The sequence below is a fragment of the Abramis brama genome, assembly GCF_963993115.1.
Source record: "Abramis brama genome assembly, chromosome: 17".
Taxonomy (NCBI): Eukaryota; Metazoa; Chordata; class Actinopteri; order Cypriniformes; family Leuciscidae; genus Abramis; species Abramis brama.
The window spans coordinates 14979923-14993091 of record NC_139979.1 but is presented as its reverse complement, the minus strand read 5'-3'; the positions used below and the strand labels follow the sequence as shown (position 1 = coordinate 14993091).

The following is a 13169-nucleotide window of genomic DNA, read 5'->3' as shown; positions in this document are numbered from 1 at the left end:
TTCACCATCAAAGAATACAAAATGTCTAATATTGTCTGAGTGGGTGTCAGAAGCAGCTCTTTTGCTATGGTTTATGTTGGTTCAATTATAGTTTAATGAGATGTCAGAGATGAATGGATGGTTATAGCTTTAGCAGAGGCCATAGATGAAGCAACAGACCACTAACACACACACTCTGCCAACATTTCCACTGTTCCATCTCAGGTACTGGAGGTGTGGTTTGTTTGCACACAGACCTGAATATTTGGTTATGTTGTTGTCCGTGACTAGAAAAAAAAAATGTTACGGATTTTTTTGTATTAAACAGATTTCATCATATTTGTCTTATTCCCAAGTGCTTTATTTATTAAGAAATATTATTTTTCTTTTTTTTCCTTACTGTAATCAAAATGCGCGAAACAAAACGTTTTCATTATTTTTATTGTTATGCAGGGTTCTCAAGTTTTATCAAAAGCTTGGAGTGAGATCACATGCGGTTAGGGGAGGAGCCTTAATGGAGCCCCGCCCCCACCCGTCCCCGCCGGCCAATTTTACCCATTGTTCATAATTAACCTGCACAAATTGAAATTATAACAATTGGTAAATCTGATAAATGACAGAGCAATTCATCACATCAAATATACTCTTTAATGTTATATTTCAAAATTACAAATATACAAAAATGACAAAAATATAACAAATTGCTCCAAACAGTTTGGAAAAACAAATCTTTTTGCATTTTGAATGTGTCTAGTTGAAATGGTATAATGATTTATTGTGTGGTGGGACATTGTGAACAAATGACATATTAGAGTATTAAGGTGTGTGTTTGTGTGTGTGTGTCTCTCCTACTGTCTCACTTGGTGTCTTCTCCACCGTCTCTGCCACCACCTCTTCCACTGTCTCCTCCTCTAATCTGGCAACCTTTTTAGGGGGCTTGCCCTTTGGTGCCCAGAATGATAAAATATCTTTTTGCTTTTTCCCTGACATCTTTGAAAAATACAAATGCAATGGCAATGATTAATGTATGTTTTGACAGGATATAAAATATTACCCAGAGCACTCTGCTTTAATACATGTAGCCTTAATGTAACTAGAAAGACTATTAATACAGTATAATATATAATTTAAAATAAAATGAAGAAATGCATCTTCATTCCTTCCCATACCCACTAACATTTCCCTTAGTTTCAGATAACGTAAGCTAGCCAAACTGAGCCAAAGCTTCTGGCCTGGTTGCAAAGTAGTTGTAGAGTTTTTGACTGCATCAATAATAATGTATATGATGGGCTATATATTAAATGTTCTAGCCTAAAAATTCTTCCAACTTACCTTCTCCATCACGACGTGTGTTCGCGCGATGTTGTTGGTTACCTAGTAACGAACGTACGGTGGCCGAGAATGTTCTGTTAACTTCTGTGTGTTCGCGCATCTATGTTGCCTAGTAACGAACGCAATCTGGCCAAGATACGTGCTGGCGGCAGGAAACTTCACTTTGTGTGCCTGCGCCTCGTATACAACGTTATATATAAAGCTTGCAGGACAACTTGGTTGGCATTGCCTTTTCAGCGTGAGAAATACACGGTGTGGCGTGTGAGCGTGTGAACTGGTTGAATTGCGTGTGTCTCATGGCCAATGTGTGAGACTTGAGAAACCTGTTGTTATGTAAATCCATTGAACTACTCCTAAACATGTTTCGTCTACCAGGAAAACAGCAGCAATTGCATGAGCAGTTATTAGCAATCAATTACTAATTAATTCTATTAAGTTTTGTGGTATTAGTTGGCTTGTCTCACTTAACATTAGATGTACAAATTATTGATGGTGATTAAATTGATGGTTTTATTAAACCTTGTTGCATGATTTTTGTTAAGGCCCTGATTCATTTAAACTACATTACAATTCTTCCATTGCATCATTAAAATCCCATATAGGCTGGAATTCATGTTTGTTGTGCCCACCTTCATTAAGAGAAGAGGGAAACCATTCAGCATGGTGTATTTACCTTTACTTTAATGAAATGTGTCTCGGTGCACCTCTGAGTTGAATGAGATTAAAGCCTCACACGTTCTCCGTGGCTCTCTGGGGTTTCTCTTTGGCTCTGTTCAGGGATGGCAGGTGATGTAAGACGCTAGACTGGTAGAATGAGAAACGGGTCGACCGATCTTTGATAGAGACTGCTGGAGGCCCAAATCACTTCCAGCTGCAGTGTGCTTTGAAGCTTTATGATCCAGCCACTCGTTCTCTTTCTTCCTCTTTCTCTAGCAACACACATTTTTCACATTTTCATATATATTTTTCATACATATTTTCATATCATATTGTGTCTGTTCTGAAAGTCCTAGTATATTTCACTCTCTTTACAGATTTGCTGGTCGGTGCATTTGGAGTGAGTAAAGTTGTGGCCTACAGGTGAGACATTTTACGCTTTAAATCCACCATATAATACAACATTGTCAATTACAAATGTTGACAATTTCATATTTTAAAATGTTGGCATGCACCTTCATAATAAGTTGTTATTCACAGTGGGTTGTTTTTGGTTTTGAGTTTTCTGTTTCTCAGCTTTAAGTCTCAGCATTCAAATGATGCCAAAAAAATCATCTATCACAAAATTGTGTTTCAACCACAGAAAAACGTCAACATTTCACAGAACCTTACATTTAGTTAGCAAGAAAAACAAAAGACATTTTGAGAAGAGCATATTACTAAAATCATAAATATATTTTTAAAATATATTCACTATGTCATATCATGCATTATATTTTCACCTAACCAGTAATTGATGTCTTAATTATTTAAGTAATTTTGGGGGGAAAAAATCAGAAAATTGTTTGGAATCTTTCTAGGCCATATTCTCAAAAACACGTTTTTATGACAACTATTTAAATTAGATAATATCTCAACAATGGTTTTGAACAATAATTGTGACATTTGAAAGCATAGACTAATCGAAATTTTCAGGGTCAAAGCTAATAAATAGATATATTTTAAAAATATATTTTAGATATTAATTTAAAGTGTGAAAATATGATTTATATATCACATTTCGATTTAATAATGTGCATAGATTTGATTGTAGTGTACTGTTTTGTGTTACTTTTCTTATTTGACTGTGGACAGTTTAATAGGTCTAGAAAAAATCCTACTGAATTAAATGTGAACCTTGAAATTTATTTAGTTTGCCCTTTAATGCCCTTTAAGCTGACTACAATCAGAACACACAGTTTTCTGTAATAAAGCAAGGCAGGCAATTTTATTTTATTTTTGATAATAAAAATAAGAACAAAGAAGCAAACTACAAACAATAGGGCAAATACAATAGAAAAAATATACAAATTAAATAAACTTTGTTTTTCAGGTAAAGTAGCATAGGTTTATTTAACATGTAGTAAGAAATACTACCGAAATTAAAAAATAAAACACTGTATAGTCTTTACTGTATGAATTAAATATAAATTGGTTCATACTAAAGATAAAAAAAATATTTTTTTAATTAACATTAATGAAACTCACAGTTTATGAGGTTGCTGTCCTTTTAAGAATGAATGCACGATATAGTTGCACATCCGATTTTAACCCATTTGTATTTCCGTTCGCTATGACATAACAGACTGTGTTTACATTTAATACTCCACACGATGTGCATTTTAACATAATATTGTGTGTAGCTGTGAAAGAGAACTGAATTCGCGATCGCATGCATGTGAGAAGCGGCATCTGTGTGCACACTTCGGCTATGTGTCCGTCAGCGTGAGCACCACATTGAGTCCATGTTCGCGGCTTATTGTGATTAACGTCAATAACTTTAAGTAACTTTTAGTACTACTGCGAAGTTAAAGAAGTAAAGAAGTGTAACACTTTAGAAAATCGATTTTTGAAATTTGTGAAACGATGCAAATAGGTAGAAGATAGAATCGCAATTCAGATATGAATCGATTTTTTCCTGCACCCCTAATAAATATATATGTATATATATATATGTATATGTATATGTGTGTGTATATATATATATATAACTAGTTTGTAGCAACATACACATATTCTGACCTAAACTTACTTACAGCTTTCACTACACTCACATGTTTTCTCAATTAGAGTGAACGGCTCAGAAAACACCTGTGTTGAGGTTTAGCTGGAAAGAAACCTGATACATATGAAGTCGTTTTTTCTCTGTTCCATGATACGATAGTAACATATTTTAAAAATTGCATAACAGACTATATTGAAATGTCTGGCTTCATAATGCATTCATGAAGAATTCTTCATCTGTAGTTGACAGGAGTACAGTCAGCAAACATTATCTACAGACCTGTGGCGTGTCTAGTCTGAGTAGTCAAGACTTCGATTGGGTGTTTTAGCTCAGGTTTCCCTCAGAAATGTTTCAAAATAGTCCCTTTTTCCTGCCTCAAAGCCACCAAAAACACACACACACATTAACATGTCCCAGCACACACACAAGCGGTGTCTCTGTGTCAGTGTTAAAGCGATTAGCTGTAGTGGGCTCTGGTGTATTTGTGTAAGCTAACATTTCCACTGTTAATCCAGTTTGAGCGCTAGTCTCAACAGACTGAATGTGAGACCGGAGCAGAGCAGAGACTGACCTCATGTTAAGTTCTCATTTACTCAGCCTGTGTCTTGTTTTATTAGAATAAGACTCTGAATGTTTAGTTTCTGTTGGTTAAATGTTCTTTAAGTGATTCTTTATGTAATACTGTTTTGCACTGAATGTTCATTCTATCTGACATATAACTGAAATAGGAGTCCTGAGAAATAACTTCGATTAGCTTTTTTTAGCTAATCAGAAATGCTTTTTTCTTGTTAGTCATTTTGAATATTCAGGTTTGCTGATAGAGATTTTTTGTGTTGTGGAAGTTAGCAAAATGGCAAAAGCTAGAAAATTGTAAACGATTCTTAGTTACATGTTCTACATAAAAAGAGGAACAAATAAAAATGCACTTTCTTTGAAACAACTTTCCTTTTCTGCTAATATAATTTAGGCCACGTGAGCTATTGGATGTAATAAACATTCAAAGAGCTATATATTTTGTTTTAAGAAACTCGTATTCACATTTAAAATCACTTTTTACAATCCAATCATTTCAATATTAATAAAATAGAATACCGAATCTTTTTCATTGAATATCCTGTTTGACTCTTAAATATGTCTCAAGTAAAATGTGTTGCCGACTAAAATTCACATTGACTTTAAGTCTTGCCATTTCTTTCGTTAAACATAAACAACTTTAGTGAGTTCTTAATGTGTATGTGCAGCTCTGAATTCAGCTTCCAATTCAAATTCATTGCCACAATAAAATCATATCAGTATTTTTTTTTTTTTATTATTATTGTGATATTATTCCCACTCTATTGTCTCTCAACAATGCTAGGGCAAGGCCAGTGGTCACCGTGAACGCTCAGCTGATTTTGATGCCCAAAATTCTCAACCCTGAGGACAAGTCCTGCCGCATGCCCAATTCTGATGACATGGTAACCTGGTAAGTGTCAACTAACTATTTATCCACTGCTAGTTACTGAAGTATACTCTCAGCTTCTGACATAATTAGTGACTCTTATGTACTACATGCTCATAAAAAAACATTTGAAAGTTCATGTTTTGATTTATCTCTTCTAGATGAAGTGTTCAGTTGATGGGACAGATATGTTGATCTTTAGTCCTGGTAAAGGGTAAACCAAAGCAGTCAGTGCCAAAGAGCTATGGCTGACTGAGATGTTTTAAATCCATGTGGTCTATAGTACCACATTACAGCAGTTTTTTTTCTTCTCTGTGGTAAAACTAAGTGTTTCTGGAAGTCTCAATACATTCTTCCAAACCACACAAACATACACACAACCCTGCATTCTTACCCCGTATGTGGATGGACACTGTGTCCCACAAGCAGTTTTTGGGCTCTGTGATGGTAAACATACCAGATCTGTTTGCCTGCTTGGGCTGCATGTGTCTGTGTGTTAGGGTTGGCGTTAGGAAGAAAGGACTGGAGGTTTTGGAGAGACAAACGAAAGAACTAAAGTGTGGAATTCTGCAATAACAAAAGAGTAGCGTAGTAAAATAAATGTACAAACTGTGGTTGGAAACAGAGAGAAACAGTGAGACACACAGATGAACACAGTGAGAAACAGAACAAGAATAGAGAGTAAAAAAAGATAAATGAATAAAAAAACACCAGCATGGTTAAGGTTGAGAAAGGTTGTCTCTAGAGTTTAATTAGTTTCATTTTGTTTTATATTCTTCTATATGTATATTCTTCCTGCAGCAATGAAACAAATTGTATGAAATTAGAAAAATGCAAAATAGAAGTATTTCACTAGTTTTTGGACCCATCAGTACATAAATAAAAAGCTAGTGAAATGCTTCTGGTTTGAATTTTTCTAATTTAATAATTTAAATGTAATATCATTTAATTTGTTTCAATTATATTTTTATATAATATAACAACAACAATAATAGTGTTATATTATATTATATTTTTACTGTACATAAAACAAATATTATAATTAAGAATTTTGTTAACTATAAATTATATTTTTGATGTGAGTTAAATTTATTTGAAGGCAGTAATGCTTTATAAATGAAGGTTTACCAATAAAACAGCCTATTTACATGCAGAGTGTAAAAGTGTGTTAGATGACAAGTAAATAGTGTCAAACCACACACACACGACTGCCATTAATACTCTGAGGAGTGAGCAGTAATTACAGATGGGTTGCAGGGCTGGAAGAGTTCCAGTGGGGTCAGAGCGGGGGTCATGGGGGGTCAACCTCCGGGCACTGCCGTGTTTGCACGGGTTGTAGGCCTGCATGATTATGCGTTTACCCTTGTCACGGGGGAGGAGAACTAACAAGGCATCATTAAATTAGCGGGGCCACTTCCTCCCCTAAATATGCATACTCTCTCCCCTTTCTCTCTCACTGTACAGCATACACATGACTTCTGCTGTGTATTTTAAAATGCACCACTACCTGGAGGGGTCATGGCAGGGTTTGCATGGTTAGAGCACAACGCACAATGCTGGATTCCATCAGGCATGGCCTCATGGGTATTTCGTGTTGTACATGAGGCACAGCATCCAGCTGTTTATCGCTAATTTAAACTCAGACACGCTCAATGCTGTCTAAGTGTGTTTAGGGGGCCTAATGGGGTGTTTCTGATTAGACATATTTGGGTTGTATGCAATGCTATGCATCGGATTGGCCCGTTGGGCCATTAAGACTGCAGTTGTGAGTCCCTGAGCACAGATATATTACACGTTCAACATGACGGAAATACAGTTATTGTGCACCAGCTGGAGAGGTGTGAGCATATTTGAAAAAGTGTTTTTTTCTGCGCTCTCACCTTGCAGCTTGTGTGCGTGTGAGATGTTTGTGATGGAGTGTATTGTTTCAGTCCTGGTTGTATTTGTTTTTTTGGAAATAAAGGGCTAGTTTTAAATTGATACAAGACCCCTATAGCAACAGAACTGCCGTCTTAAGATTCCAGTAAATTAATTGTGTGGCCCATTCTCAGGACATCGTGTGTCAGTCAATGTTTGCATATTAGACTTCATATGAATGGGGTTTTGAAATTTTCTTAGAATATTTAATGACAATAAAGAGCTTGTATGAGATCTTGAAGAGTGAAAAAAAGTGTCCCATTTTTTTTCTGATAGGAAAAGGAAGTCGTTCTTGGGCCACTGTAATTGTCAGCCTCTATTACCGGATTATTAGAGTGAGGGAGGGATAGAGACAGTGGCGTAACTTTGTTTTAAAAAGTGGGTGGGACAGGTGGGACACTGCGGTTGGGGGGGGGGGGGGGGGGCGGGGTCTCATCCATAGACTGTGGGGTTAACACAATGCTTAATCATAAAACAGATATAACATTACGATGTCCAGCAATCGATTTAAATAGTACATTGATTGGGTTTAAGTGGTCGTTCAATGAGGTCTATTATATGTTGATCCGACTAGTTTAAGTGTGTATTTAAGTGGTCCAGGGGTAGAACTTTTGCCACGCGTGTCAGAGGTTCTGAGTTCTAATCCGCACTCATAGTTTTTTTTTTTTTTTTTTTTTTCATCAAAACCGATTATGTTTTTCAGTGGTTGTATATCAGGCAGGGACACTTTTTTGTGCTTTTTGTTTTCTAATTTCACCGGAACGAATAGAGAGCCTCTCCACAACGGATTGAAGCGCGCGTCTGAGTGAAGGCTGTGCGCGAGCCAGAAACAAACATTGTATCCGCGCCACAGATCGCAGCGGCAACGAGCACTTTGATCAGTTGATTTAAAAAACAACACATTTCAGCGCTAGATCGCCTCTTATTTAAAAAACGAACGAAATGAATGCTCTGCTAGTTAACTGGAGATGTTTTGTTTATTTGTATTGGTACATTCGTGCCGCGAGATGTTTCAAAAGTGGTGGGGACATTATCGACCTTAGAAAATAGTGGTGGGGACATGTCCCACCCGTCCCACCCGCAAATTACGCCTATGGATAGAGAGATGAAGTGAGGAAAGGGCAGACGCAAGAGGCTGAAAGAGGCAAATTCAATTAAGTTATTAAATATTGAGGAGCATAAAGTCCCTCAGCATCCCACATTCCATTTAGCTTCATATACAAACACTCCATCCTTATTAACAATCCTCCTCCTCTCTTTTGTTAACATCACTTTAATGTTGTCATTTTTGGCTAAGTTCTTCTGTACTGAATGTCTCTCTCTCTCTCTCTCTCTCTCTCTCTTCTCTCAGTCTGTCAGTTAATGTGTGTGCTAAGATCTCTGGGATTGGTATTCCTGATTATGTAGGTAAGTTCATTTTGTTTGTTTTTTTGTTTTTACTTTTAATTAAATGCATTTAGTTTCAGTAAATGATGTAGTCTTATCAACAAATGTCTTGAGGAAATGCATTCTGTATGTGTTTCTCCTAATCATACATGCAACTTCCTCAAAACAGTGAAAATCTGTCTGCATTTAACCTGGTTCTGGAAGGATTTTTTCCCATTCATTTTCTCCATAAGCTTTTCAAAAAATAAACATTTCTTACTCTTAAACCAAACCAAACAGCTCTATACGAATTACAAATTTTGATTTAAAAAAAAAAAAGTACATGTTTTTGCAAATGACAAACCATTGCAAATGACATACACATCAGCCTTGACTATAAAATATAAAACTATTAATGATCTGTCATTTATTTTTTGTATAAAACTATATTTAAATTTGTTAAGACATTTATAACAAATTATTCAGATCTATAATCTATAGGTAAAAAGTTTGTGATCAGGAAGTTTTTCTTTTTTTTTTAAAGAAATCAATACTTTTATTCAGCACATATATATTAAATTGATCAAAAGTGACAGTAAAGGCTTACATGATTACCCCTCTCTCTCTCTCTCTCTCTCTCTCTCTCTCTCTCTCTCTCTCTCTCTCTCTCTCTCTCTATATATATATAAATATATATATATATATATATATATATATATATATATATAACAATCCTGAAACGATGTGAGCGTTGCGTCAAACGAAAATAGAATCCATTATAATCACTGACGCTGTCTACACTGGATATACAGTATACAGATACGCGTTCAGTTTCTAACATAGGCTACTCCACGTGCGTTGAGGCATTGATACTGTTTCCTATGCAATGCCGTTAGCCAATCATAACAGTGGCCATAACAATTTTTTTTTTTTTTTTTTTCTCTATGGAGAAAATGAACAAGACTTCCATAACTCTTATGTTGTGCAGGCAAAGCAAACGATTTTGTCATGCAGTATACATTTTCTCTTGACACTTGCTAAGATGGAGACATTTTATATTTTATTGTTTTCACTTATATGTGTTGTGCTCAGTGTGAGTTTGTGTGTCTCTGCTCTTGTTGAACATCTGTATGTAAGTGCATTCAGTAATGGCCAAAATGGAGAAGGTGCCAAACTCAGTTAAACCAACAGGCAATAAAAGCCTCTTTCCCAGCACTTCTGAACGCAGGCCTGTTAAAACTCAGTGCATATGGTTTTGGAGATGACAAAGAACAGGTGTGGCTGAATGCGTTCCTTTGCCTGTGAGAGTAACACAGGCTGGTGTGTGTGAGGTGCACGTTTGTTGGAAGCACTATTTGATTGTTGTTCAGAAGCCCTAGTCATTAACCTTAAGAACGTGCAATTTTTATGGTCCGAGCAGAAATTGGTCCGAGCAGAAATTGCCTGAATTAGACTCTGTAAAGGTGGGATGTACAATAGCGTGCCTGTCTTTCTCTCTCTCTCTCTTTCAGCTCTGACAATGAACCTGCAGTTGGATTGGCTGAAGCAGCGTGGAGCAGTTAAGCGAATCTTGTTCATGGACTCTCACCAGCACCAGAGAACCCAGCAGTTGGTTCTGGGTCAAGGGGACCGCCAACATTGCCACAACTACTCTGTTTACCTGCGGGTAAGCCTTATAGGTCACGTGCATCACAGAGCATTGCTGAACTGGCCTCATTCCTCATGAAAAATTCTTGTTTTATCTTCACTATAAATGAACCCATGGGAAAGTTAATTGTGAGCCAAACCAAGCTTCTAGTACAACACGGCTCATCTGGACGGAATAAACGGTGTGAGAACCCCTCCGTGAGAGTGTGTCGCAAAAATAAGACCAAAAATTCTGTTGGGTTGAGGTGACACAATAATTGAATGCAATCATAAGTGTTTATATAACAACACAGGCCATGGGAAATACTTTTATTAGCCAGCTCAATTTGAACTATGATAAAATATCAGGCAACATTGACCTATCACTATGATACATTGCAGATCTAAAGCACAAACATTCAACAACATATGAATATAAATTGGATTCTGTAAAAAATCTATTATTATTATTATTATTCATTTAAAAATATGAATAATTACTGCGCCCAAGTAGCAGTGCTTCGCCTGTGCTGCCCCCCAATATAGTCCCAAGTCAATATCTGCCTATTTGTACTCGTTGTGAATACGCAGGCCACAAGAAGTAATTCGTTTTTTTTATTTTTTATCACTTTTACTCATGACATGCTAGCTGGCAACAAAGGATTCCATTCATTATGCTAAGCTAAGCTATCGGCGGTGCTGCCAAACTAAAACAATGCATGCATCTAAATGTAGGAAAGACGGTGAATAAGCCCTATTTCAAAAAACGGTGGAGTGTTCCTTTAAGAAATCATTATTTTTTTATTTTTATGTATAATGTTTATTATACATTTTAAAATGTATACACTGATAAATTATTATTAATAAATAAAAAGTACATATAACACATAATAGTACATAATTTTTTTGCAATACACTTTATTATTCATTAAGGTCATGTGTTTTTTTTTTTTTTTTTTTTACACATTTAGTTTGAGTAGCAGTTGCTTATTTATTTCTGTAACAATTAGTTTGGATTTGTGTAAATAATGTGTGTGTTTTGATGCAGCAGGCTCACATACTTTCCTCACAACCTAGCTGCTTTTGCTTTTTCTTCACAAATCATTGTGCATTTCTGTTCAGAAACATAAACATACTTCCTCGTTTTCTCAAATTCTCATAACTTATTAAATAACTGTATTTATTGCCCTTGGCTCTCTGAGGCAAGCATACTCATTCAACAGCTGTGATTCAGTCAAACAGATTGATGTCAAAGGACGAAGATAATCAAAAGAGAAGAAAGTGTAAAGTGAGACTTTTCAGTTCTGTTTGCAATCCACCACTCTCTTTTTTTGTCTGATCCTTCTCTGTTTGTATGTAGGATGAGGGAGAGTTTAGGGATAAACTGAGTCCTATCAGCGTGGCACTGAACTACAGTCTGGACCAGAATTCCCCTCCACCTGGCCTACAGCTGCGGCCCATTTTAGACCACTATAGCAAGACCTTCCACCATGAGCAGGTTTGCATGCAACATAAGTGTTTAGTTGGAGACTGCATGTGTGCATCATATTAAGTTAAATTATGATGCCATGGCATGCAGGGTTTAATAGAGGGTTCAAAACAAAACAACATCTTGTTGTCTGATTTAGACAGTAAAGAGTTAATTAGAGAAAAAAATAAGACACAAGTTCAATTCAGTGAACAAACAAACCCAAAGACGGAAAGAGAAGATATTTTCTCTCTTGTTTTCTTTAGGCAAACATCCTGTTGGACTGTGGGGAAGACAACATGTGCATCCCAGATCTCAAACTTTCTGCAAAAATGTGAGTCCGTGGGTCTGATCCATACATGTGTGTGCCATTGAACAACTGTTTGTATATTTGTTATAATTTATGTGCCATGTTGTATTATGCATCCCCTGTTTATGTTTTAGTAGCATGTCGTTCCTTGATTTTAGCCATATATATATATATATATATATATAGATAGATAGATAGATAGATAGATAGATAGATAGCAAATGTGTTAACATTAAAAAGTGATTTTAAATGCATATTTCTTTTCTTTTTTCTTTTTTTTTACAGGGACCGAACAGAACTTATAATCGGGGATGACAACTTGCTTATGTTAACCATCAACGCCGCCAATAAGGGCGAGGGGGCGTACGAGGCGGAGCTTCATGTGACCATCCCACCAGAGGCGGACTATATTGGTGTGGAGCGCAGACGTGAGGTAAACAACATTACCCACTATCAGTTTTTACATATGCCTACGAGATATCGCTGTGTATGTGCTTATGTGGGTCTTGGATAACCTATTGGATGTAGAAGATAATGAATACTTTAATTAGTGAAAGTCCTTTGTATGATGTCTTTCAGTTAGAATTACTCTGATTATTGAAGGTTTATTTTAGTTTCATTCTGTGAACTGCTGTGTTTAGATTATGACTCACTCACTGTATCCTCTTTTTCCAGAAAACTGCTCATGCATGAGTTTATTCTATCTATCTATCTATCTATCTATCTATCTATCTATCTATCTATCTATCTATCTATCTATCTATCTATCTATCTATCTGTCTGTCGACCGTTCTGCCGACCATTCTGTCTATTGGCCGTTTTATCCCTCTATCGTTCTGCTTCTGTTGTTCTATCTGTCGTTTATCTATCTTTCATCCTATCTGTCATTCTGTATTTCTGTTGTTCTATCGTTCTCTGTCCATAATGCCTACAGGCCTTCAAACTTCAAGGCTTTTTAAACTTCTTTTTTTAAACTTTCAAACAGTGTTTGTCTTGTCAAGCTTTGCTATTTTCTTGCGACACCGGCATG

The 13169-nt window shown here is 36.2% G+C and overlaps 1 protein-coding gene across 1 annotated transcript in view; it reads left to right on the top strand.

Annotated features, from left to right (window-relative positions):
- The window catches only part of itga8 (integrin, alpha 8), an 81576-nt gene that overhangs the window by 34381 nt on the left and 34026 nt on the right, over positions 1 to 13169 (top strand). Inside the window, exons 14-20 of the mRNA XM_084088686.1 lie at positions 2346 to 2391; positions 5370 to 5477; positions 8722 to 8777; positions 10247 to 10401; positions 11722 to 11859; positions 12096 to 12163; positions 12425 to 12572. Of these exons, the coding sequence (XP_083944812.1) occupies positions 2346 to 2391; positions 5370 to 5477; positions 8722 to 8777; positions 10247 to 10401; positions 11722 to 11859; positions 12096 to 12163; positions 12425 to 12572 (719 nt within the window). The remainder of the gene's footprint in view (positions 1 to 2345; positions 2392 to 5369; positions 5478 to 8721; positions 8778 to 10246; positions 10402 to 11721; positions 11860 to 12095; positions 12164 to 12424; positions 12573 to 13169) is intronic.